Here is a 27,554-nt window from a genome sequence, read left to right as displayed (position 1 = left end):
AAGGTTGGAAATTATTTAACAAATCCCTTCCAGACACAAGGAGCTGGGTGTACAATAATGAAAAAAAAAAAAACAAAAAACCAGACCCCAAAGCGGATCCCATCCACCTTCCAGTTTGATGGAAAGACAATCAAATAATCACAGAAATACACGCTATTAAAAACGTGACCCATTTGGGGTGGCTGGGTGGCTCAGTCAGCTAAGCATCTGACTCCTGGTTTTGGCTCAGGTCATGATTTCAAGTTCATGGGATCAAGCCCCATCTCAGGTTCCAGGCTCACCAGGAAGTCTGTTTGAGATTCTCTCTCCCTCAGCCCCTCCCCCCATATCATGCGCACATGCACGCCCTCTCTCCCTCTGTCTCTCAAAATAAATAAAATCTTTTTTTTTTAAATAGCCAGTTCTTTTTTTAAAAAAGATTTTATTTATTTATTTGACAGATAGAAATGACAAGCAGGCAGAGAGGTAGGCAGAGAGAGAGGAGGAAGCAGGCTCCCTGCTGAGCAGAGAGCCCGATGTGGGGCTTGATCCCAGGACCCTGGGATCATGACCTGAGCTGAAGGAAGAGGCTTTAACCCACTGAGCCACCAGGTGCCCCCCAAAATGGCCAGTTCTATGAAGGGAAAAGTGCAGAGTGCTCTGAGTGCACATGACAGGGATTGAATACTGAATGACAGCAAGGAATTTCTTCTTTCTTTCTTTCTTTGGTAGACTTTGGGGAGGGACACTGAAGGTTTCTGAGCAAGATAGAAAAAGGATTTGAGTTTTACTCTCGGAATATTAAAATGGCAACAGACAAAGAATGGACTGGGGTACCAACAGTTTGCTATAGGAGGTAGATGAGTCGTACGTGCTGGGAGGTCAGTGTGTGAACCTGCACCAGAGGTAACAAGGGCACGGACGGTGAAGGAGGAAGGAAGGGCTCGGAAGTGCGTGGCAACATGTCAATACTCAGAAACAGATGGGGCGTGGGTATGGAAAACAAAGGATCACAGCCTAATCGTAAGAGCTGACATGACAAAGAAGTGATGCCCAAAGAGCAGGAACTTGAATTCAGAGCAGTCATGGAGTGTTCTCTCCCTGAGCACATGAATCATGAGCAGTGAGGGACTGAGTCCTAAGTCCTGGCCACATCAAGGGTCAGATAAAGTGCAGACTCTGCCCACGAGCAGATGTTAAGGGGCTGACAAGATGACTCTGCTGGCTTCCCTGAATCAAAAAAACAAAAAATGGATTTTACTCACTCATCAACAACATGAGATTTTTCAAATGGATTTGGACATTCTTCCCAAGATTAAAAAAAGTTATGAAATTTGTTCTGAAGAAGTTTATTAAAGGTTCCTATAGATTTCCCGGATTCAAAATACCTCCTCCAGCCCTGCGTCCATGTCCTGAAGATCCCTGATGACCCTTCCTCCTCAGTCCCTGGGGCACAGCCCCACATCCAACAGTCCACTCTTGGCTTGCTCTGCGTGTCAGCTCCGGGCAACAGAGCAAATTGGCTAAAAGTAGGCATCAGTTCCAAAACAGAGCTTTTCCAGCCAAATCTAGTCCTCATCCTCCAGAGCCCCTGGCCTCCAGTAGCCATTGAGGGAAACACGGGTCCCATTTAAACTACAAATCCTCCATCCCTTTATTCTTTAACCAGTGGGGTTACAGGTTTCCAACACTTGGAAGTCAGTTCTCACTAGTCCAGCAGGCTTGGAAAGCAAGCACACATACACAAGTGCACGAGCAAAGACCCTGTATTTACCCACACGTGTGCACACCCACGTGACCCAGTGTCACTTTCCATGTCACATCAGGGAAACCAACATTTAAGAGAAAAGGAGAGAGATACTTGACTCATGGAAACAAACCATGAAGTCTACTCATAATAATTCTCAACCACTACGGATAACATTTTTCCACGTTTTCCCTCCTTACACATCCCTGGGAAGGAGTGTGATGCTCCCTAGAAAGTAAAGTTTTACGGTCTCCCAGGTATAAAATTGTCCCCAGTAAGTCACTTCATTTATTTACAAATTGGCTTGAGCATCCATGGTGAACAAATCTGAAAGTGTCTGTCTAATCCTCTATCAACTCATTTGTGTTACTGACAAGTAATTAATAGTTGAAGCCAGAAAGTTTTAATATAGTTTTCATGAAATCCTTCACTCTTCCTAGAGGCCACCTTGAATTTCCTATTCTATTGGAATAATTAAAAGTCATCAATTCTCCTCGTGAATGGTCACTGTCGGAATCTGATAAAATCAAAAGAAACTCCTTGAAACCCCACTACCAGTGTATCTTATAAGATAAGGTGTATGGACAGAGAAAGCATGCAGGGCTCCAAACTAAGTTGGACGTATCACAAATGCAGACAAGCCAAGACGAGCTATGGAATTTCTGGGCCCAGAAATAGTCAATGTTTCGGCATCAATTCAAATGTAATATAAAATTCAAGAGGCAGCACAGAACAGTCGTTAAAAACACAGATTTTGAGCCAGACTTCCTGGATTTGAATACTGGCCCTGTTACTTAATCACCATGTGACTTTCAGGCAAGTTATGTAACTTTCCGTGCCTCAGTTTCACCATCTATAAAATGGGAATAATATTAAGTGGAACCATATGAAAGTGCCTTTTTTTTTTTTTGGTCAAAAACTGGTTGGATGGGGCGCTTGGGTGGCTCAGTTGTTAAGCATCTGCCTTCAGCTCAGGTCATGATCCCAGGGTCCTGGGACTGAGCCCTGCATCGGGTTCCCTGCTCAGCGCGAGGCCTGCTTCTCCCTCTCCCACTCCCCCTCCTTGTGTTCCCTCTCTCGCTGTGCCTCTCTCTATCAGATAAATAAATAAAATCTTTAAAAAAAAACCTGGTTGGATATTGACAATTTAATGTGGTTCAATTTAAGCTCCTACCATTTAGGACTGTTAGGAAAATTGAATGTGTTTATTTATGTAAAATACTTATTGGTACAAAATGGGAACCGTCTACTTATTGGCTTAAAACCAATGAGTAAAGGAATGAATTACTGATATATGATGTGATAGCTGCATATGAATAAATAAACTGGCTGATAAACATTATGTAGACACAGCTATCATAAAGCTTAACACTCACCAGAACATATATGTAATGAACACAAGGCAGATAGGAGCTTATTTCTTTCTTACAATGAATATATGTTCCCAGTTAGACTTCTGTTAATTTTTTGTAAATGCTCTAATTTTTAGCATGGCACATGGAATGTAAAAAAAAAAAATCAACAAATGGTTGTTTATTGAGTGAACAAATGACCAATTAAATGCATGACCACATACACACGTGCCAAGGGTGTTTTGAGGCCTGACTTGGCCCTGTTTCAAAATCTCAAGGGCGATTTTTAGCTTCCAAGCACGTAAAAATCAGCTATTTTCTGACACCCAGCCAGACCCACTTCCTTCTGAGTGTTAACTTTCTCAATCAGATAAACTAAGCCTGCAGACATCAGAGAATGATCTTACATCAGCTCTGCTGATTCAAAGTATCCTAGCGAGTGCATGGGGACCAGCTCCTGTTCCCTAAAGTCAGTGACGAGCCACAGTAGAAATTAATAAGTGGAGGAGATCTGGTCTGCAGAGACCAACATCAGGCCCCTCTCTCACAGTGACCCCAGACACACAAGTTCTCAGACACAGAAGGTCTCATCCTTAAATGCGTAAGGTACCAAAGTCTGGTGACCACGTGAAGAAGAAAGAACAAATGTATTACAGCAAAGGACAAAAGAGCCAAGACTTACCAGGAGGCAGAGGTAAAAACAAAGTCCTAGTAGCTTCCAGAATCCTGGTCATGAGGTGAAAGACTGTAAATTCAGCAGCACTGGCCTGCCTGCTGCTGGGTAAAACAAGAGAGCTGCCATGAGCTGAGGGCTTCATCCCTAAATCTCCACTGGTCTGAGCAATGGCTCTGAGTACCACAGAGAGACGGACTTTCTGCTAACCCTGAACGACTAGGCCCTGTTGAAAGCCTCGTGCCTAGAATCGAACCAGACAGTAGGCACATAAACCGTCAGTTGCATTAACTCCATTCCCCTTCCTGGAGGTCCCGAGCTCACACACCCCTCCGTCCTCATCAACCATAGGCCCAGGAAAGAGGGCAGGTGAAGCCACATGGCCGTTCCTTTAAATGCTGAGTGCAGAACCAAGACAGACAGGATCAGGGCTGCTGACAAGTGCTTTCAATTGTTAGGTTCCAAAAAAGCTTTGCCAAAACAGGCAGCAATCATAGTTGTCTTTACACACCTTCATCAGAGAGAGGGGGAAATGCGTACCAGTGGAGAAGCCGGGGGTGAAGATGGTGTTTCCTCCAGCTGGTTTCCAGGATTTGGCAAATGAGATCCAGCTGGAACATAAAGACAGTCTCTTACCCCTTCGCCCATACCCTCTCCCTCGGGGCCCCTACAGGGAGCCCCCTGCAGGCCTGACAGGCATGTTCAGGGCAGCTGGCGTTTAGCCTGGGCCGGGACACAGAACCAGCCTTTCTGCAGTCAGTGCTAAGGCACTGGAATCCAAAATGGAAAGAGTGAAAATGTGCACCAGAGTCTAACAGAGCCCCTTCTGTCTACGCAGGCGGTGCCCCTGCTGAGCTTCCCCAGCCCTGGGTAACGGGCCCTCTGCCATCCATGAAGGTCAAGCAGAACTGGATTTACTCTAGACCTGTTACATGACAAAGGCCAACAGCTGACAGTGAGAAGAAAGGAGACACAGAGCAGGACAGAGGCCCTGAGCGATGACTGCGGAGGATGACAGACCTCAGGTCGAGGTCAGACCTTTGACTAGTCTGTCAGCAGCAGAGCAGTCTCCAAGTCTCCAACAGAGCCTCCAAGTCTCCAAGGGGGCTGTTGCCTGCCCTGAACCGCATGCCCTGCCTATGGAGGCTAAGGACAGGGAACCAATCAGAAAGGATCTCCAAATGGGCACAGATAAAAACAGTATATTCTCAATGACACAGATTCTCAGTGTCTCTTCGGCAGAAGTCGGGTAAGATGACTTGGAAGCAGTGCAGTCTGATTCTGCAGCAACTTCCTCCATTCGTTTCAGAAAGCCCCACCGGCCACCCTTATGCTAAGGGGACTGCGAGACACGGCTGTTTGCTGCTGGGAAGGAGCAGGCAGGTTTGGCTGCAGTCCGTGACTGTCGAGTCAGAAAGTGAGGGGTACTGAGTTTTCTAAGGCTACATCCCTTCCGCTTCTGGTCCTACTGGTTCCAGCGGTTGTTAACACAGACCATGTTAAAACTTCTATGTGATTAGGTACACGGAAGAATGATGCTTGAACATAAACCCTTAATACTATGGAAGGTGAAATTTAAGGTCAACAGAGAGATGATAGGTAGACATGTTAAATAGTTTGGCTATCAAAGGACAAAGAAAGCAAGTTAATACCCGCATGGGGAAGAGCAAAGCCACATTCATAAAGTGAGCTCCTTGATACCCTGTTTGAAGTGAGTATTATAAACCACTTTCATAACCAAGTCCTCCTTGGTTTTTGTTGTTGTTCTTTTTTCCCTTTTCTCAATCTATAGCACACCAAATATACCAGTGTGAGGACAGAAAATCTGCAAAAGTCTAATCTGAAAAATATCCTGAACCACAAACTGGGAGCTACATACTGGGGAACTGGGGGCGGCAGGAAAGAGAAAAAGCAAAACCAACCAGTTTTGAAACGTAGTCCAGAACAATCTGTTCAATTTTCTTCTTTTCTACACCCTGTAGGTGTCTCAAAAGATGGTCTTTTAGCTCAGACACCATCTGAAAACAGGACATGGATTAGATAAGTCACAACCTACCCACTCACACCTGCTACGGTTGAAACTAGATCCAATCATTAACACTCTTTACCAATACGAAAAATCCTGGACCCGAAGATCCCACTGGCGGAAATGTACAACCCACAGTGTTACTTTAATGGGCATAAATCAGGGACATGACGAGTCAACCAGAGCCTAGCAAGCAGCCAAGAGTCAGATTCCCAGCCGCGATGAGAATTCTCCAAAGAAGCTGAAGGAAGCCACTAACTTAGCTGTCAAGGGCTCTGGGATCTACCAAAGGGCTGAAGTCTACTGGTCCCAGATCTGGAGAACTTACAGGAACAACTGCAATCATAGAGTGACTGTGTTGATGTGGGGTGGGGGTGGGGGGTTGGGGAGGTGTTGGGGAGGTGTCGTGGGGAGTGGCATGCTTTGGGGCATTTGGAAGGACGGGCAGGAGTAAAAACGAAATGCATCAGGTACCTCCCTCTAGACTTTCAGCACAGCCCCTTGACATGCAAAAGTAATGATTCTATCACCTCTAAACGGACTTGTACATCTACTCTATTCTCATCTTTCTTGGAGCTCACCAATCAGTGCAGTGTAGTATTCCAGCTCTCTCGGCCTTTTGCTCTTATGTCTCCTTCTCCTTTTTTCCCCTCTCTTTTGCCTAAATGTTCTTCTCAGCTGGAGGACCTCCTCATTAGAGATCTTTGCACCAATAAACACCATGAGAATTGTACAATTAACACCATACATGCACATATCTACTATGTTAGCAGATCTACACATCTGCTATATGTCTACATACGTATATGAGACCCTGAGCAAAACTTAGCCCATGGCATTCTGGGCCATTTGTTAATTAACTAGGCTTAGTATTTTCCATTTCCCCTGGTGATTATTTTGTTTGTTGCATTAGACAATCATAGCATCTTCTTTTACTTTTGTTTCTTATTGCACTGTATGGAATTTCCAGAACAATAAAAAGTTTTAGTGAAAATAGCAAGAATCCGTAAATTCTTTCTTGTTTTTTTGAGAGAGAGAGAGAGAGAGAGCCTGGATGGGGCAGGAGTGGGGGAGAGGGAGAAAGAGAATATTAAGTAGGCTCCGTGCACAACACAGAGCCCAACAGGGAGCTCGATCCCATGACCCAGACAGAGATCATGACCCGAGCCGAAATCGAGCGTTGGACACTCAACCAACTATGCCACCCAGGCATCCAGCTTCTTTCTGATATTAATAGGAATAACCCCAACATTTGATTTAAAATATGTCAGCTATCAGTATTAGGATATTTTTTGTCTTATTGATTTGGTGTATTCCAGAAGTGGAATTTTACTTTTATCAATTTTTAGCACCTATAGAGATGATCTTTTTTTCTCCTCTTTGACCTAGTGATATGATGAGCTACATTAATACATTGGCTAATAATAAACTTTCTTAAAAAAAAAAAAAAAAGGCCAGTTGGCCATGCTGTATTTTTCAAATGGACCACTGGAAAATATTTTAATTGAGCTTATGGTATCTATATTCATAACTGAAAGTAAAAGTCATTGTTAGATTCTGGTTTTAGAGTTATGCTAGCCTTTTAAAGTGATTGAGAAACTTCCCATCTTTTTTTCAAAAATAATTTATATAACATGGATATGATCTGATCCTTGTAAGTTTGAAAGAACTAACTCATTAAATAATTTGGTGTCTTTTTGGAAGATTATCTCTTTTTCTTTTTCTTTTTTTTAAGAGAGAGAGTGAGTGCATGCGTGTGGGAGTCAGAGGAGGGAGGGGGAGAGAGACTCTTAAGCAGGCTTTGTGCTCAGTGTGGAGCTCAACATGGGGCTTAACCTCAGGATGCTGAGAACGTGACCGAACCCAAATCAAGAGTTGTACACTTAACCGGCTGAGTCACCCAGACGCCCCTGGAGATAATCTCTGACAATTTTTTTCAAATTATTTTAAGGTTATTGTGTTGTCAAGGATTTTTATTTCTTCTTGGCTCAAGTTTGGTATTTCTATTTATCAAGGAAACTTTAACTAGAATTTTCAAATGTGTAAATATGCAATTGCACATGTTTTTCTCAAATTTGAAACCTTCCATAGTTAAGGTAATAGATTATCCCATTCCTAAACCTGCACAGGATTAAAGATATTTTATTAGACTTTCCAGATGTCTCTTTAATCAGTTTTTTTTTAAAAAAATAGATTTTTGATTTATTTACCAATTCTGCTCTTCCGTTCATTTATTTTGATTTCTCTGTCTTTGGTCTTCCTAGTAGTAGGACTTCCTGAGAAAGGAAACTTTGTTCTGATGTATTTTAAACCCCAAATACAAATGTCACAGAGACATTGTTCTTTCCTTGTTTTAAACACTCAGTGCTGTACATTTCCTTATGATGTTTTGTAATTCTGTATTTTGGGTGGTGACCGATTTATGTATGTCTCCCCCACTACACTAAATTCTAAAAGAGCAGAAATCATATCTGTGTTGTCTACCACTGAGCACACAGGACCTACAGTGGCTGGTAACAGTGAATGGGTTAAAAGAATGAGTGAAAAATAAGGTCATCACGAGAAGCAGTCTAGCCCTTTCCCTTTTCTTGGATCCTGTGGTTTCTCAGCACCCGAATGGCCCACAGAAAACTTACCAGCCCCATCAGCAGCCTCTGGTGGTTGTCTTCCTCCTGGAAGAGGGGTGTTAATCTTGGCTCTGAAATTAAACAAAATAATAGTCAAGAAGGGTGGTTTTTGGGAAATGGGCTAGAAGAAGAGAAATCAGCCTGGGTTTCCCTTCTCTGAGTTACTGGGAACATAGAGCATTTTGCTAATAGGATGAAATTTTTCATGAAATGTGTGACCTATTCCTGCAAGCTGAACTTGTCACCCAGGTGAAACACAGACAGCTCTACTCCAAAAGACTAGGAAAGAAAGAAAGAAAACAAGGAACACATTGCCCGACACCGAGAGGCTCTGGCTTTGACTTCAACGTGAACACTCACTGCTGTCTGAAGACCCCTCTGCTTCACTGGAGTGAGAGACACTTGGGCCCTTTCTTAACGCCAAGGGGGCCGTAAACTCAGAGACGGGGACTTGGTGGAAAGGATCACATGACTGCTTTCCTTGTGACCCCCTATGGTTTAGTGACTGTGGGAGTCATTGAACTGAGGGGACCTGCCAATTACTGAAGCAAATAATACGAATTGACACAAGTGATCTGACTGAAAGAGTAACCGGCTCAAGACGGAGAAGTGACATGGAAGGTTCAATGGGATGGCATTTCCTCTGCCGTGATTTGCACTATACCAGCAGCCTGGAGGGGCAGACAACACAGTCTTGTTGCAAGATGGGCCTAACACTCCTCTAACTGCACCTTTGTGCCCGGCTCCTCCTCTCCTGGGGCAACGGAGGCATGCACCTATCAAGAGAGCAGAACTGCCCCAGTCAGTGGGCTGATGACCCTATGTGGGACGGCACAGGGGCCTCTTGTCCCCTCAGGATAAATCCGACCTGGAATCCACACGAGCTTTTTGATTCAGATGAAGCAATTCAAAACTTGATGCCAGCAGCCCTGAGTTTCACCCAGACTGTCCTGTTTGTTTTAGTGATGACATTCTTCCTAGGACACTAGGGCAAGCCAAGCACATGAGAAGAAGGGACAAGTTCCCAAAGTGCTCGCAGAGAGAATGGTTACAGGATGTAAACAGGCGGGAAGTACAGGAGTAGGAGCTCTAACTGGGGCAGAGGAGTGACAGACACCACAAAAACCTCGACAACCGGCAACATTTCCCGCATGGTAAAATTCCTGGCCGGGCAAGAAGGACAAGCCTGAACCAGGCACTTCACACCCCCACTGCTGGGCAGGACTCCTGCCTGCTGCTCCTGCCTGGTGCTAGCGGGAGAACCCCTGGCTTTGGGCATGGACCGCCTGGTAACACAGGCAGAGGCTGGTTCCCTCCGGGCTGCTGCCTAAGCAAAGGCCCTGTCACCCTGGGCTGGATCACAAGTTCACTGTCACGGTTCACATGACCTGTGTGCACAGCTGCAGGATGTCCCACAATGCACTGTATAAAATCGTTTCCGTTAGGGTCACCCAGCATACACCTAAACATCCAAGCCTATAAAACGTAAGTGGGATATAAAAATAATAGCTTTTTAAATGGAGGCTGGCCTTTAGGAGGCATGAAAGTGTTCCAGAGACACAAAAAAGCTTGTACCTGGATACGTTTAGCATTCTCTTCCCTCACTCTGTTCCCCAACCATCCCCACTCCTGATCCAATGCCTCCCCCCCGCCCCCCACCACTGTGGTTCTAGAACACCCATCACCTGGCTTGTCAGCATTTCTTCCTCACACATTAATGATAAAGCAGCCCCTCAGGTATCTCGTGCACCAAGCGCTATACGAGGTACTATAAACATTACCTCATTTACTCTTATTTTTCCTCTCACCTTGTCCTGCAAAGGTTAATGCAGGAAGTGAACACATGGCTTGCCCAAGAGCACACTGTTAGCATGTGGCTGGCCTGGAACTGAAGCCAAGTTCTGTCTGGCTCCAGGCCCATGCTCTTCCCCTATAACCACACAGTCTACCCAGAGACTCCTATCTTTGGACTCCTATGACCTAGCCCAGGGAGTACCCGAATGTTACCCAAAATCAAAGACCGCTGTGTGATCAGACAGCTGAAAAGCTGGAAGGAAAGCAGCCCTAAGCCAGAGGAACTCCCGAAGTGCATCGTGTGGGTACAGCCACAGGGCAAGGTAATTAGATCAAGGCTCTGAAGAAAAATAATGAAAACCAGACGGCCAACACTCAGGGACTCTTCCAGCAAAAGCACATTCAGCAGCTGTCCCGAAAGGTCCTGGTGCCAAGACAGACATGGAAGGAGCTGGGTGGTCACTCTAACAGGAAGATATTAAAGGGGTTCTACCTTCGTTACACTACTGAGCGTTATTTCCTTGCCAACCCGCACCGGTAGGAAAGACAGGGTTACAAACCAAATACTGACTGAAATCAAATAAAGAGGACTTTATTACATGTCTTTTCTTACCCAAATTCCTTGCTTCTATGTTAGAAATCACCCTACAAAGAAATTAGCCAACGTTACTCACATAATAGGAAGATTTAAAAAAAAAAAAAAGCCACAATACCCCACAAAGATAAAACCTCCATAAAACCACCGCAGAAACTGTTCTCAGGCGGCTGAAAACCTCAAACACTTTAATCAACTTGGCAAAAGCCACATTAGGCGATTATAAAATCTCAAAACTCTTTAGCGCAAACAATGACAATAATTTAGAACAATTGCAGCTCTCCGTTATTGGAAATAATGGGAACAGAAAATAGAACAGGGTTGGAACGGGCCTATTCTTGTAGCACTCCAAGATGACTCATCTATCCAGAAAATGGGCTTTCAAAATAAGAGCCTGCCAGCAGCCCACTAACACTTTTTAAATGAACCTATTGTCTCTATCCCCCTAAAGTGCTCACTTAGTAAGGGCCTTCTCTACTACTTGTCGTTTATAATTATCTATCTTCAGGATGCCAGTCTGTAAGGTTTAATATACAATTTTATTATACAGTTTAACATACAATTTTCCCACTAGAAACTCTAGCACCAAACTCAAGAATAGGACCCAGGTGGCTGCATTCATTAAGCTGATAGCATCGTTTTTTGTGGAGGACACCCAACAAAAGGAAGCTCCTTCCACGAAAGGTCTCCAAAAAAGTACTCGCAAAAGATACGCATCTTCTAGACACACGAATCCCTAATTGTACTTACTTCGCTGCATTTTCACGAATATTCCTCATGTACACCATGGACCTTCTTCTTCCGGTTTTCTAGAAGGGAGACCATGTCAGAGGTGTGGAAGGTCGAAGTTTTGTGGGTGCCATTTTTCACACCAAGGACATAGCGCAACATAGCATAAGAGTTTTGGAAAAAAGAAATAAACTTTCCAAGCAATCAAAATACCTATGTTCTTAAAAATTAGTTAAAAAAGCACCTTAGAGGGGCGCCTGGGTGGCTCAGTGGGTTAAATCCTCTGCCTTCCGCTCAGGTCATGATCCCAGGGCCCTGGGATCAAGCCCCGCATCAGGCTCTCTGCTCAGCAAGGAGCCTGCTTCCTCCTCTCTCTCTCTCTGCCTGCCTCTATGCCTACTTGTGATCTCTGTCTGTCAAATAAATAAATAAAATCTTTAAAAAAAAAAAAAAAAGCACCTTAGAGAAACCCAATACAAAGTGACCTTTGATAATTTAATTTCTACGACAATAAAACAGAGAAGTTTCCAAAAAAAAAAAGCACCTTATTCTGAAATTATTATAGATGTGTTGGAAGTTGTAAATCAACTAGACAGTGTTGTGTTACATACAGTGACAGTGCAACTATACATGATTCTAGAGAGATCTCAGGTGCGCTTCAGCCAGTCTCCCCCCATGTTTACATCTTATATAAAGGACTACAGTACAGTGTCAAAATCAGGAGGCGGATATTGCTAGAATAAGTGTATCGTCCTACGTCAATTCACCATGGACGCAGATTCACGTGCCGCAATCAAGATACAGAACAGTTCCATCCCCTCACAGATGTCCCTTGTGCCGCCCATTTTGCAATCAGTCCCAGCCACTTTTCTTTCAACTAAACCTAACCCTCAGCAACCATAAATTTTGGGAACACCTAGGTTTTTAAAAAATCAATTTTTAACTATACAAGCAATGCAAGAACACAGGTAAGACCGGGCTATTAATCTCACTTCCACGATGAACATGCTGCGTGTGTCCCTTAACCTCTGCGCACTTGATTTTCCTCCCCAAGAGAAGACAGATCAGAGAAGCACTGTGGTGTTCTTGCAACAATGCAAAAGGGCCTGGCGGTTGGGAAGAGTGCGGCAAACTGAAGTCAGCCTTGGGACTAAAGGGCATCCCCTCATCGGATGCTATACTTTTGCTTCTAGCTTTATTCTCCTGCAGCCACACAAACCTCTTCTGAGATCAGGCTGTGCCATTCTTTCCGGACCAAGCTGTTGTCATATAGCAGGCGTGGCTTGGAGTACTTCACGTATTCCAGGTTGGAGTTCAGTTTTTCCCAGTAGCCCTTAAAGCTGTACACCTGCAGGAGACAAAAAGCACTGGTGAGCTTGAGAAGCAGGGCCTGGGCCCCGACCAACCAGCAAGGACCATCCCAGCCTTGCTGAAAGCCGGGCTTGCCTTACTTCCTCAGCTCTTAGAGGGCAGTGTTTCTGACTGAATTCTTCCCACGAAAGATGGCATTCTCCTCCTGCAGGAATTCTAAGATTTTCTTTATTTGCCAGAGAGAGAGCGCCATTTATTTATTTGGCAAATAAATAAATGCAGAACAGAGAGAGGGGGAAGCAGGCTCCCCACTGAGCAGAGAGCCCAATGTGGGGCTTGATCCCAGGTCCCTGGGATCATGACCTGAGCCGAAGGCAGAGGCCTAACCCACTGAGCCACCCAGGTGCCCCCTCCTTCAGGAATTCTAAAATAGTAAGACTTAAAGAGTCTTGCTTTCCCCATTTCCTTTTCTGCCCCTTTTACAGAAAGCCACTGCTCCCGTCCCCAAACCAGTATGAGTCACCTGGGTTCAGGCTAAGTTGGGAAGCCTGTATTAAACCCCGTGTTGTATTAAACATACCAGATTGTTTCCTCTCCAGACACCCACTTTGCTGACTTAGGTTGCGTTAATGATGATGTATTCAGAGAATGTTCATAAGATATACGTATAGCACAGGGAAGAGGTTACTTTCCTGCTAAGCTTATCTACTTCTCAAAGAGATCTTTCAAAACCTAGGCATCAGAAAGGTGAGGTGAACTAGTTTCACATTTGGCCGTCAAATACTCCAAAACAGAATTTGAACCTCGAGCAGACTCCCCACTGAGCGTGAAGCCCGATGAGGAGCCTCATCCCACGACCCTGAGATCATTACCTGAGCTGAAAACAGGAGCCAGAAGTTTAACCAATGAGCCACCTAGGTGACCCTGTTTTTAATTTTTTAATTTTAAATTTAAGTACAATTAACATACAATGCTAGATTACTTTCAGGAGTACAATATCGTGATTCAAGAATTCTATACACTACCCAGTGCTCACCGCAGTAAGTGTAGTCACCATCCGTCACCAGATATTATTGCAGTCTTACTGACTAGATTCCCTCTGCCGTACTGTTCCTCTCTAAGACTTATTTTATAACTAGAGGTTTGTACCTCTTAATCCCCTTTATCTATTTCACCTATCTCCCCCACCCCATCGCCCTCTGGCAACCACCAGTTAGGCCTCTGTAATTAAGAGTCTGATTTTATGTCTCTTTTTAATTTATTAAAAATTTACATGTTAAGTAAAATCATATGGTATTTGCCTTTCTCTGACTTATTTCACTTAGCATTATACCAATTGGTCTATCCATATTGCTGCAAATGGCAAGATCTCATTCCTTTTTTGTGAGTAATATTCCACTGCATACACATACCAATTCTTTAACCATTCATCTATGGATGGATATTTGGGATGCTTCCATATCTTGGCTATTGTAAATAATGCTGCAACAAACATAGGGGTGCATGTTTCTTTTCAAATTAGCATTTTCATTTTGAGTAAATACCCAGTAGTAGCATTATTGGCTCATCTGGTAATTCTAGTTTTAATTTTTTGAGGAACCTCCATACTGTTTTCTACAGTGGTTGCACCAGTTTGCATTCTCACCAACAGAGCATGAAGGCTCCTTTTTCTCTTCATCCTCACCAACACTTTTTATTTCTTGACTTTTTGATTCTAGCCACTCTGAACAGGAGTGAGGTGAAATCTCATTGTGGTTTTATTTGCATTTCCCTCACGATTAGTAATGTTGAGCATCTTGTAGGCCATCTGTATGTCTTCTTCAGAGAAATGTCTACTCAGGTCCTTTGCCTATTTTTTAATTGGATTATTTGTTTATTGGGTATTGAATTATATAAGTTGTTTGTATATTTTGGATACTAACCTCTTAGTGGATATATTATTTGCAAATAACTTCTCTCATTCTGTGGGTTGCCTTTTCATTTTTTTTTTTTTTTAAAGATTTTACCTATTTATTTGACAGATAGAGATCACAAGCAGGCAGAGAGAGAGAGAGAGGAGGAAACAGGCCTCCCACTGAGCAGCGAGCCCGATGCAGGGCTCGATCCCAGGACCCCGGGACCATGACCCAAGCCGAAGGCAGCAGCCTAACCCACTGAGCCACCCAGGTGCCCCTGCCTTTTCATTTTGTTGATAGTTTCCTTTGCTGTCTAAAAGCTTATTTTGATGTAGTCCCAGTAGTTTATTTTTGCTTTTATTTCCCTTGCCTAAGAAGACATTATCTAGAAAAACGTTTCTATGGCTGATATCAAAGGATATACTAACACACACTGTTTTCTTAAATCAATGAAGATAGATTTATGATACACTTTCTTGCCAAAATACATGTGCTTGTAAAAAGATTTGACTAGGACCAAAATGCAATGTGTAGCCAGAAAACAAAGTGAGCTAATGCTTAGTGTGGTAACAGCTTTGGCTATATTGCAAGAAAAAAAAAAGAGAATTTTTGTAAAATATGCCTCAAACAAGAAAAATGCCCTTATATTAAATAATAGCACACTATCCACACTCTTACTGAAAGGGAAGTCACTATTGGTTCAAAATGAATTTTGGAGTATTGGTAAATTACATAATAATTTTAACTTGGTGTTTTAGAAGCCTGAAAGGCCCATCCAGCCAACATCCCTTCTCAGAGAGACAAGAAAAACTATCCAAGGGCGCCCAGATGGCTCAGTTATTTAAGCGACTGCCTTCAGCTCAGGTCATGATCCTGGAGTCCTGGGATCGAGTCCCACATCGGGTTCCCAGCGCCATTGGGAGTCTGCTTCTCCCTCTGACCTTCTCTTCGTTCATGCTCTCTCTCACGGTCTCTTTCTCAAACAAATAAATAAAATGTTAAAAAAGAAAAAAGAAAGAAAAACTACGTCCAAGAAAAGGTCATTTCTACGGGAAACGAACCCCGGTATCACATCACACTCCCAGATAAACCCACCTCACTCACCTTTTCTTCCCCTTTCAACTTATTTACAATCAATGTGCCTTTATCTACCCTATGGTCTTCCTTCTATTGAAAAAAATAATAATGAAAGCAAATTCTGCCAACATTTGGCCGTAGTTAGTCCCTGACAGGAAGTCACTGCAGCTTTCTTGCATTCTACTCCTGAGTTCCAGCAGTAGAGGCCCCACAACTAAGTGGTGTTGTAGTGACACCTAGTGGTTGGTCAAGATACTAGCTCTGCCCACTTTTGCTGCAGCAGCCCCACCCTGTGGTCCCAGTGATGCCTGAGCAATACCGAAGCCCTCCCACCCGTCTGAGGGTCTCCTCCCCTCACACACACACTGTAGCTCCTAAAAAAAGATCTCTCCCAAGCGACCTTCCTTCCTCTTCCACCATTAAAATAATCCCTTTTCTCAGCTGAAAACAAGTCCATGGATGGGCTCGAAAGGGGCTTAGCAACCCAATGACAGCATGCAGAACGGAGTGAGTTGTGGGAGCACATCTCTGGGGACAAGATTGCACCTTCAAAGGGATCCATAACCTACAATAGTTCAAAACCCCTGAGTTAGAAGGCAAAGGAATGGAGTTTTTAAAAATAAACAAGCAAAACCCACTTAGATTTAAATTAGAAACACTATTCAGCGAAGTCCCAGAAATACTTTACTATAAACCTGGAGGTCTTTCAAGAAGGTCACCAGGCTGGATGTTACAACATAGATGAAAATAATTAGTGGCATATGTCACCATGAGGTAAGTGATATAATTATTTTTAAGGTTTTATTTATTTATTTGACACAGAGAGAGAATAGGCAGACAGAGAAACAGGCTCCCCACTGAGCAAGAAGCCGGATGAGGGACTTGATCCCAGGACCCTGGGATCATGACCTGAGCCAAAGGCAGATGCTTAACCGACTGAGCCACCCAGGCGCCCCAAAAAGTGATAGGATTTTTTAATTCAGAGATCACTGTATATTGGAAGGTCTATCTGGAAGCCTGAGTAATAGATAAGACCCAGAGTTTGAAAACGGATTTGAGTAAGTAAAAGACGAGGAGAGGATGTTCCAGAGGGGACACTCTGGGGAGTGAGCAAAGGCTGAGAGACAAGAATGTGCATTCTGGGTTTAGATCAGAGGCAGAGCATTAGAGAAAGCAACCAACAGCACTTCATTTTCTGTGGTGAAGACCTCTGTCTCTGGTATGTGACTCCCGACTTCAGCAAACACCTGGCTGGCACCTCCCCCCACCCCCATACTAAACTGCAGCGGGGTGCGACCTGAGCTTCCTGAGTTTTCAAAAGTTCCCAGGGCAACCCCAGTGCTCAGCCAGGGCAGAGAACACTGCTTGAGCCCGCCCAGGTCATCTCCGTCTCCCACCCACCCTCACGTGTCTTCCTTGCCTTCGAGCCTCTGGGTTACAGGCTGATGAAGAACCAGCTGCCTGAGAACTAGTGGTTGTATTGTTGATTAATAGGAGATGGGGTTAAAGAGGAGGTTAGAGCCAATCCAGGATGGATGGCAAATGTCAAGGTAACACCAGACTACTCATTCACCCAGAGAATTAAAGCAGCTCTGAGATCAAATTTTAGATGCTTGAACATAGAATGGGGGCGGGGGGGAGAAGGAGCGGAAGCATTACAATCACATCCGAACAGTCCACCTGGGAGCACAGAAAAACACTCCTGTATCATCAGTTAGTACTCACGTAACTTGTGAACTGAACACTGGGCTCATCGGGGACAATGGCATCGACATAAAGTAAGAGCCCAAGAAGCGCACTGCAGGCTACTTCAGAAGAGCACATAAGCCTTAAAATATTTTATAAGAAAATACTCATGAATGTGTAAGAAGCCATCAGACTCTCAAGGGAGCCCCCAGAAGTGTTTTCCTGCACAAGGAGGAGTTTTATAGTTTGATTTTGAAGAAGGGAAATTATCCCAAGTCTCTTCTTGAACTATCGGGTTGCCTGGCTGGCTCAGTCAGTAGAGCATGTGACTCTTGATGTCAGGGTAGTGAGTTCAAGCCCCGTGTTTCAAGATTTAAGTAATTCTGTGTGGAGATTACTTAAAAAAAAAAAAAAAAAGAAGAAGAATCTCATTTTGCCTCTTAGGAGGACAGGAAATCATTACCGAATGAAACCCATCAAAACCATTAATTGAACAAAGGGCAAGAGGGTTATATTAAGGGATTGTTCCCCATCTTTGATTTCGGTTGCTAGTTGTTTTAAGAGATAAAAAACATCTGCCTTTCACTTCTAAAAAGCCCTCTGGCCTTGGTCCTACATCTGATTAACCCTCATCTTCTTAGAGGAGAAAAGCCCAACTCAAGAGAAAACCCTTACTCTCGACGCAGGGCTCAACTAGGAGAACTAAAAGCATCAATCCAGTTTGGGTGTTCAGTGGATTCCATCTCAACATCAACTTCTGTTTGCAGCCCAGAGAAGCACAGTGACCCCCTACCTCGAGCACAGACAGAATAAAATACAGCCACCTGTGTGTCCATGAAACTTGCAAAGCACCATTTACTAAGCCCAAATGCTCTGAGCAGACCGTCAGATCCATACAGAGGACCAGTGACAGGAACCACTGAGGCTTCCTGCAAAGGGGACCACATGTGGCAAGTGCCAGTTCTCCTATTCATAAATTAATACCCTCTTTTATCCCCATATCTAGAAAATACAATCTCTCTTCTTTGTCCAGCTGGGTAGTTCTCTTACCCATTTTCAAAAAAAGATTTTATTTGAGAGACAGAGAGAGAGTGCACAAGTAGGGGGAGGCGCAGAGGGAGAAGCAGGCTCCCTGCTGAGCAGGAACCCAGATGGGAGGCTTGATCCCAGGACCCTGGGATCATGACCTGATCTGAAGTCAGATCAGACTGAGCCACCCTGGAGCCCCTCTCTTAGCCATTTTGAATGGGCTGCATTTTTAATGTAACCACTAAAAATGGTTCTAAACTGTCCATCTCATAAGCAGCATATGCTGTAAGAAAGCCAACGGGAAGATATTTCTCTCCTTTCAACCTTAAGCATTAAACAGTACATCTCCAACCAAACCTAGGAAGAACAGCAGCACAGGCTAGTGGCCGGGTCTGTCCCTCAATTTCATTATCTGAGATATTAACTGAAGGAACCCCCGTCTCTGTAGATATGACAGGAATGACTATAGCAGCCTGGTACTGTTTCTAAGAAATAATATTTCTTTGTACCATCATAAAATTATGTTTGACAATATTAACTGAACTCGCCATAACTCACTGGCCCAGAAAATACGTTGAAGAGGAAAAATTCTTGCTTTTCTACTACAACAATCTACTCCCAGACTTCAATTCTGGCCACCAAATGTGGAAGTTCCCCCCAACACCACACACATCAACCAATTCTCCACCACCACCACCAGCTGGGTCTGCTACGATTTAACTCAATTCGAACACTACCTACTTGGAGACAGCGTTGGATCCCATAAGCTGCCTATAAATTGGAGGTTCCCAAGACCCCCTCCTTGGGTTTGACAGTTCACTGGAGTAGCTCACAGAACTCAAGAAAACAGTTCACGTATTATACATTGGCTTATTGTAAAAGGATACAATGGAGGAGACTGCCAGATGGAAGAGATGGATAGAACCAGGCATGTGGGAAAGAGCTCAGAGTTTTCATTGGCTCCTGAAGGACACCGCCCTCCCACACTTTAGTGTCTCAGAAGCTTCTCCAAACTCCTTCAGTAAGAGTTCTTTAGGGAGGCTCCATGACTTAGGCAGGATTGGTTAAATCACTGACTACCAGTGACTGAACTCAAATCCCTGCCAGTTTCTCTTACCTCCGGAGCGGGGTGGGGGCCTGGAAGTTCTAACCTTCTAATCACGGATTTGGTTCTTTAGGCAACCAGCCCCCAGTCTTAGGTGCTTTCCAAAATATCACCTTATTAACATAACTCAGGTGTAGCTGAAAGGGGCTTGCTATGAATAACAAAAGACATTCTTTTCACCTTTGTGCTATTTCAGTAACTGAGAACAAACACTGAATATAACAAAAGATGTCCCGGTAGCTCTTATCACTTAGGAAATTACAAGGATTTTAGGAACTCCATGCCAGGAGTCATGGATGAAGACCAAATGTATATTTCTAGTTATATCATAGTATCACATATGTACCAACAGCACTTTGCAAAATCAGTATTTCCCACATCACCAATGGCCATTTCTGGTACTACATTGTTATCAAAGCAACAATCCTTATTTTTAAAAAATTGTAAGGTATTGCATTGTAATTTTGTAGATACTTTGGATCCGTAACAAAACTTGTATTTAAATGCCAGTAGTTGTCTGTATGTCTGTATTGGGAGGGTCAAGGAAAAAAGTCTTTATTTCACAAAACAATAACACTCATGCTCTGCCCAATTAAAACTGTATTCTTAAAACACGTTGTGAGTGAAGAAGCGTAATTAAATGAACAAGTGTCTGGAGAAGAGCCCAGGTGCCAACGATTGTATTCCCAAGTGCTCAGGGGCACTGAGACCCCCCTGATAGACACTTGACTTAACACAGTGACTTCTGAGGGGACGTAAGTAGGAAGGGCTCTTAAGTCTCCCTGGCCTTCCCAGTCTCTGGGTCAGACAGTTAATCTAAACAAATGACTAAAAGGTTTCCTTACTTTATAAAATGAAACTAAAGATGTCTGGCTTAAAAAAATACGTGAACATACTCCCATTTCTCCCTTTGGGGCATGCTCATTCACCTTTTCTCATTATATTCCAGTAAGTGATTGTTTCTATGTATTTCCTAATCTTCATGGACTTCCTGCAGTCAGTTTTAATAGTTTCTCTTCTCACTAGAAAATCAAGGGTAATTTTAAAGCTTTCAAGAAAATTGCCACTTCCCTAGAGAAATCCATGTTTTATGAAGGACTAAAATCATTGGTGGGAAGGACATTCTTGATAACATTGCTTTGAAGGCAAGGACCTTGTTTCAGTATACTACTTGTTTCATTGTTTAAAATTCTTCTGGAAACCATTTTATAAAGTAAGGAAGCCACTAGTCTTTCAGGTGATGAAGTGCTAATTCAACTGGCGTACGCCAAGTTAAATTGCATATTCCTATATTAAACATGTGTAAAGTACTCCACGGGAGAATTCTTTGCAGAGAGAGCAGGAAGAAGGTGCTTTTTCACCTTCACTTTGCCCTTCTCTCTCTGGACTTCTTATCAGGGCAGTCATCTACCAAGGAGCGAAGCGAGTGTGGTGAGAGTAAATAAGGGTCCCGGGGGTCTCCTGGAAAGTCTGGCAGCAAGCGTGCATTCATTCAAACGGTAACTCGTGATTCGGGTCAGAGGTACCCGGAGCCAACTCCTATAGCTGAGTAAGCACAGAGAGAGCAGTCTGGTAACCGCGGCAGGGGAGGGAGGAGCTCGCAAGCAGGCCCATCGCAATATAATGAAGCTGGGACTTGGGGTTAGAAGAAGTAGGTCAAAAGCAGTGGCTTCCAGCGAGGAATGGGGAAACAAATGAGAAAGATCAGAGCCAGGTGTCCTGTGTCTCCTATGCTGAGGGACTGGGGTAGGGGTTGGGGAGCTGGGCAAACCAAATCTAGTACCATCTCTTCCAGAGTTCAAGGCCCATTCCAGTAGCGTATCTTTGCCTTCCCTAACAGATTGCATCTCTGTCTGCGTGGACAAGGTCATCAAGAGATCTACAGTTCAAATGTGTGCTGTGTAACACTTCCTCCCGGCATGCAGACACATGGGGAGCAATACGGGAGCTCCCCAGAATGTCTGGGAATGGTTGATGGGAAACATCGGTCTGCAGGGCCAGATGTCAAAGGTCATTAGGGGAACGGAAAAAAAAAAAGTGAGATGCACAGTGAATATTAGGGGAGAAAAAAACTTGAATAATAAAAAAAGCATCATTGTACACACAAATACACAGACACACAAATAGGAAAAAAGAAAAAAGGTGCAAAAATAAGCCACTTTGTTCCTAAGCAAAATCAAATCATATTCTTAGAATAAGCCACTGGGTAAAAAATTAAGGAAATCTTCACATCAGTCTTTTATATTTACTTAATTTTTAAAATGACAATACATGGGGCACCTGGGTGGCTCAGGGAGTTAAGCCTCTGCCTTCCGCTCAGGTCATGATCTCAGGGTCCTGGGATGGACCTGCATGGGGCCCTCTGCTCAGCAGGGAGTCTGCTTCCCCCTCTCTGCCAACTGCTCTGCCTACTTGTGATCTCTCTATTCAATAAATAAATAAAGTCTTAAAAAATAAATAAAATGAAAATATACAATGGTGATAAGGTTATAGTAAAACTGATAAACCCATAAATTCCTTGTGAGCTAATCACAACGTTTTTTTGTTTTGTTTTGTTTTGTTTTGTTTGAGTATCCAATTTGGCGGTAAGAATCAAAAGCTTTCAAAACTGTTACAGTCTTTTGCCCAGCAATACTCCTGGACATTTAACCTTGGAGGATAAATCACAAGAAAAACCATCTAGATAAAAATATTCACTGCAACATTATTTTTAATTGCATTTTTTTTTTAATGGGGGCTGGAGACAAACTAAATGTCTCAAAACAGAAAAATGATTCATTAGGACACAACAACCCAGCAGAATCCTCTGAAACCTTTAGAGGTCATAATTACGAAGCTCACACAGCAGCATGAAAACTGATGTAACTGGCAATCTTTGTTAAATATCTCTGGATGGGGGCGCCTGGGTGGTTCAGTCATTAAACGTCTGCCTTCAGCTCAGGTCATGATCTCAGTGTCCTGGGATAGAGTCCTGTGTCTGGCTCCCTGCTCAATGGCAGAAAGCCTGCTTCTCCCTCTTCCACTCCCCCTGCTTGTGTTCCCTCTCTCGCTGTGTCTCTCTGTCAAATAAATAAACAAAATCTTTAAAAAAAAAACCAAAACTCTCTGGATGGCTATCACTACTATGCATCCCTATGACAAAGGCCAGAGGAAATGGGGGTAAAGTTGACAGTTGATTCATTAGGAACTGTAGAGAATTATGGGTGACACTACTTTCTCCTTAAAATTCTCTTCACTGGGCTTTGGGTGGCTCAGTTTGGTTAAGCTTCTGCCTTTGGCTCAGGGTATGATCCCAGGGTCCTGGGATTGAGCCCCACATTGGGCTCCCCCTGCTCTACGAGGAGCCTGCTTCTCTCTCCCTCTGCCTGCCACTCCTCCTGCTTGTGCTCTCTCTCACTCTCTGTCAAATAAATAAAATTTTTAAAAAATAAATAAATAAAACTCTCTTCGCCGGTTTCACACATTATGGGTTTGGTAGGGCTCATGATAAAAGCAGAAAACAGTACAAGGAAAGGAGGGAGGCTCTTAAGAACATTATCAGCTATTAATCAAACCTTTCTTTCCCCTTCCTCTTTCTCCCTTTGGGAGAAAGTGGTCTCAGCTGTGGCCCAGAACCATCACCTTTCCGTCTCTCTGAAGGACCCTTCTGAGGACCGAAACCCAGAACCGTCAAACCTGCCCCAGTCGGCTCTCTCCCGCTCCCAGCGCATCACCGGGAACTCAGACCTCACGAATTTCTGCTTTCCCCGGGCTGCCCAGGCCTGGCCTGCCCTCTGTGGATCCAAAAGAATTAAATGTAAATAAGAGAGCGGCCGCACAGCGAGCTGCCTGCTGCCAAACACTGAGATTTCCCACTACACACCAAGCTATAATTAACAGGAGGCGATGCCAGAAACAACAAAGGAGCTTCAAGGAAACAGCTAAAGTACTCTCCAGTTTCTAACTACATACACATTCTTTTCTACTCGCCCACCCCACCCTGTTCTCCCTATTGTGCTCAGAAGCCCTTCTGAAACCACCAGATTACACAAAGACACTAATAGCTACCCCTTAGCGGCAGGAAGGAGGTGTGCAGAAGCTTCACAGAGACCGCATACGGAGCCAGCGGAGGTCACTTTTGAGAAACAGAAAAGCTGTTCTTAGAACCAGAAGGAAATTAGGTAATCCCAGCCCAGGTTACTTAATGGGTGTAAGGCTGTGTGTGTGTATTTGTGCGTGCGTGTGCTGAGGGTTCTCTAAGGACGATCTATAAGAACTCCAGGGTGGACTGGTTGGAGGCGCCGTGGAAAAGACAAGTTCTGTGTGGTTTAGGTTGATCCCCCAAACTCTCTGTCTTCAGAAAACATCCCTCTCCAGGGGCGCCTGGGTGGCTCAGTGGGTTAAAGCCTCTGCCTTCGGCTCGGGTCATGATCCCAGAGTCCTGGGATCGAGCCCCACATGGGGCTCTCTGCTCTGCAGGGAGCCTGCTTCCTCCTCTCTCTCTGCCTGCCTCTCTGCCTAGTTGGGATTTCTCTCTGTCAAATAAATAAAAAAAAAAAAAAGAAAAAAAAAAAAAGAAAACATCCCTCTCCAAAGAGTATTCCTAAGAATTGCCATAATATTATCCTCACAGACGACTCAACCCCTCAGGAAGGATTTTCTCAAGAACTAACCCTACCCCTTGCCCCCATCCTCCCACCGATGGTCCACAAGCCCTTTGGGAACCATCATAGTCCTTGATGCAGAGAGCTGGAGCTCCCGTTGAGTGTGGAGGCCAGCAAGGAAGCCAGGCACAGTGTGCTTTTGTCTCTCCCTGGAAGGACTCACCTTCATGAAAGGCAATGGGATCTCTTCTGTCACAAGGGTTATTCCAGGAATTTCCTATGGTGGGGAAAAACACACACACAGGACTGCTAAACGTATCAACCACCACAAGCTTGAGCCTTCAGGAAGTGTTTTCTACACAGACAGAAGCTGAGGGCAGCTCCCAGTTTGCTAACCTCTACTTTAAATAAACCTTATGGTCTATAAATAGCAGTGAACCAGCCCATCTCTTGCCTTGGGAAGGGAACTATTCTTTCAAGTCATGATTACAATAGAGGGCCAATCTCTGAAGGAAAGGAGAAGACTATTAGGAATACAGAGCAACTAGTATATTATTTACACATTTCCACTTAAGAACAAATGAGGCAAATTACACATGAATTATCAAACGTACTAATAAGGGGGACATGTTCCTTCTCTGTTCATTGCTCCTTCCTCCCACTTCTTCTCTTGCTTAAATGTATTATATTATAGTTGGCCCCTGCCTCCCTAGAAGGAACCAAGATTAGTGGGGTTCTTTTTTGACTTTAATGGAAAATTTTCCTTCACCTCATCCTCTACCATAATTTCAGAAATAAAAGATCCCCATAAAGAGTTGATGTGGTGGTATCACCATGGCAAATATGAAAGGTGTAAAATCTGTAGCAGAAATCCAAATTCTAACATTGTGAACATTAAAACAAAAATTTCAATAGAAATATAAACTTCCAAAATGGCCCCTCATTCGTTTATTTTGGAAGTGTGTTTCTATATTAACTGTGTAGATAAGCCTCTCAACTAGTGAATTCATCTTTTATTCTCTAAAAACAAGGGTAGACAATATATGAGGAAATAACTTTGAAAGTGTTATGTAGAAATAAAATCTCGTGTTTGTTTAGAACTCAAATGTACTAGATTTTTACCGACACACAATATTCCTGTGGAAAGGGGCACCACAGAAATGCAAATATAAAATTTCCTGAATATTCAAGCAACCGAGTTGTCCACTCTGACCACAGAAAGCCTGTGTTAAGAATGTATTTTGTGTTTCACTCACCACTACTTGGTAAGAGAAGATACTTCAAAAAAGCATTAAAATTCCATTACAGCTTTAGGTTATAAATGGCATCTTAAAATAAGAATAACAAGGCTAATCGTTTGCAAAGCATAATTCAGCGTTATTTATATGTAAGAGCACCATATGTTCTAGTATCTTAAAAAATCCAATTCAATTATTTACAGAAATAATCTGTCTCCATACAGAAGTATGATATTACTATTTTTTTTTATCCTAGCAAGGATTTATTAAAGGATAGAAATAAGAGGATTTGCAGATTAGGAAAAGAAGAGGCAAATGGTGGACATCATTGCTAAAGAGAAGCAGGGACTCAGAATTTCAGGATTAGAAGAGACCTTTAAAGGTAACCAACACCCTGAAGTTTAGAGCAACATGGTAAACCCTAAAAGCAGCTCAGTAGGTGGTGGTTAGGACTGTGGGTTTTTTAGATTATACTCTCACAGGACTTCCTGACCTCACTCTGTAGGTCTGCAATAGCTGCTTGGCCCCATGGTCATGAGAAATGCAAAAGTAAGGCGCTGCCTCCCAAAAGAGCCCCTCGAATGCTATCCAGCTAACACATGCTCCATTTTTAAACACAACCCTGGGAACTGCAGGGGTTCCCGGTCCCCTCCTCCCAGACACGGAACTGGAGGATGACAGGGCTGGGTGGTGAGGGAAGAAAACAGAGAGGTGCATTTCCTGACTCCCCGTGGTTTAACCTGCAGACTTCCTGCCCATCACCATAGATGCTGTGTGTGTGTTCGCAAGAGTTCTCAGAGCAAACAGTGAGGGCTTGGAGAACGGACAGATGAGCTGTCTTTCCCTTGTTACTCGCAGCGAGGCAAGAACATTTAACAACCCTTAACAGTCAAAGACAGAAGGGCCTTTAGGATAACTACCGCTGTGTGTACCAAACATTTAGAAATTAATCACACATACTTGACTCTATTGAGATAGTCTAAATACAAAACAGGCAAGTGTCACGATTCGTCCCAGTACTTACTTTCCTATGTCTGTGTTACCTAAACTCCATTTACTTTTCTAAATGCCTTTTTGATACGAACCTCTGCCTTGGGACTAAGCATATCATTCTAATACCTAAGTATGAAAGAAGAAATCTTTTCCAGGGAAAGCCTGAAACCTTTTTCAGGGTTTTTGCTTTTTGATCCAACAAATTTCAGTTTACCGCACCATGTTCTAGAGAAAACAAACAAAATTTTAGCTCAGCACTTCCTAACTGAAAAATTGGGAAGAAGGGCCAAGAGGAAGAAAAGGTCGAAGGGAGTGAATTTGCTTAAGATCACTAACTTTTGCTGATCTTGAGGCTTTACAGTTATTACAAATTTTCTTTATGAGGCCAGGAAAAGGGGTCAATCTCCTTAGGAAACAGAACAGCTTACAATAACAGCAATGGCTCAATCATTCGCGTTTATAAAAACCTGAGAAATATTTTAGTCTACTCTAGTTGCTAAAAACAAAATGTAAAATACCGTTTGAAGATGATAGAGGGTTCGTTCTGCTTAGCAGTAGGAAGAGTAACACATATCCTGTACCTTCTCCTTTAATTCTCCTGTTTTCTATCACTACCTTCGGCTAACAGCAAGGATTCACAATGATTCTTCTGCCAGGAGACTCCAACTCAGATCCTTACCAGTCAAAAATAGACAAATGAAATCACAGCCATGGGTACTGTGACAGGGATGTCCCACAAGTGACCCACAACTGTGAATCAATTTTAGTCGCACAAAGAATACAAAGTGTTAACTTACTGTATCCCAAGCGAACACTGAGGAATATGGCAAAAGTTTATCCATGTTACTTGTCTCTGGATATATGCTCCAATATGAAGAAGCTGAGTAGATTTTTGAAAGAAAAAAAAAAAAAAAAGAAAGACATGATTTAATAAGAATAAGGCAGTAGACACTGTTAATTCACCAAAGCAAGCAAACCCCCAAAAAGTTTTTACTGCCTTATCCTTATCTTCAAAAGGCTAACCATTAGGATCTACCTTTCTGAAATGTTCAGGTTCTGTTCTTGACTATGAGAATAATTAAAAAAAAAAATTATTTGGCACTTCTATCTACCCC

The 27,554-nt window shown here is 43.4% G+C and overlaps 1 protein-coding gene across 7 annotated transcripts in view; it reads right to left on the bottom strand.

Moving 5' to 3' along the window:
- Window positions 1–27,554, bottom strand: part of LOC123951655 (gamma-secretase activating protein) — an 84,156-nt gene that overhangs the window by 5,691 nt on the left and 50,911 nt on the right. For 4 of the 7 annotated variants that reach the window (XR_006820492.1, XM_046020491.1, XM_046020486.1 and 1 more), the window contains exons 18-26: window positions 27,237–27,319; window positions 24,432–24,485; window positions 12,742–12,870; window positions 11,544–11,602; window positions 10,812–10,843; window positions 8,414–8,475; window positions 5,674–5,769; window positions 4,292–4,362; window positions 3,761–3,855 (exon numbers count right to left, since the gene is read on the bottom strand). Coding sequence is in view for 6 of the 7 variants with exons in the window: in XM_046020491.1 (XP_045876447.1) it covers window positions 3,761–3,855; window positions 4,292–4,362; window positions 5,674–5,769; window positions 8,414–8,475; window positions 10,812–10,843; window positions 11,544–11,602; window positions 12,742–12,870; window positions 24,432–24,485; window positions 27,237–27,319 (681 nt within the window). In the remaining variant the exon portion in view is untranslated. The remainder of the gene's footprint in view (window positions 1–3,760; window positions 3,856–4,291; window positions 4,363–5,673; window positions 5,770–8,413; window positions 8,476–10,811; window positions 10,844–11,543; window positions 11,603–12,741; window positions 12,871–24,431; window positions 24,486–27,236; window positions 27,320–27,554) is intronic. The other 3 variants (XM_046020489.1, XM_046020488.1, XM_046020490.1) reach the window with 3 other exon arrangements.

Source organism: Meles meles, chromosome 10 (assembly GCF_922984935.1).
Source record: "Meles meles chromosome 10, mMelMel3.1 paternal haplotype, whole genome shotgun sequence".
Taxonomy (NCBI): Eukaryota; Metazoa; Chordata; class Mammalia; order Carnivora; family Mustelidae; genus Meles; species Meles meles.
This window is presented reverse-complemented; position numbering and strand designations above follow the sequence as displayed.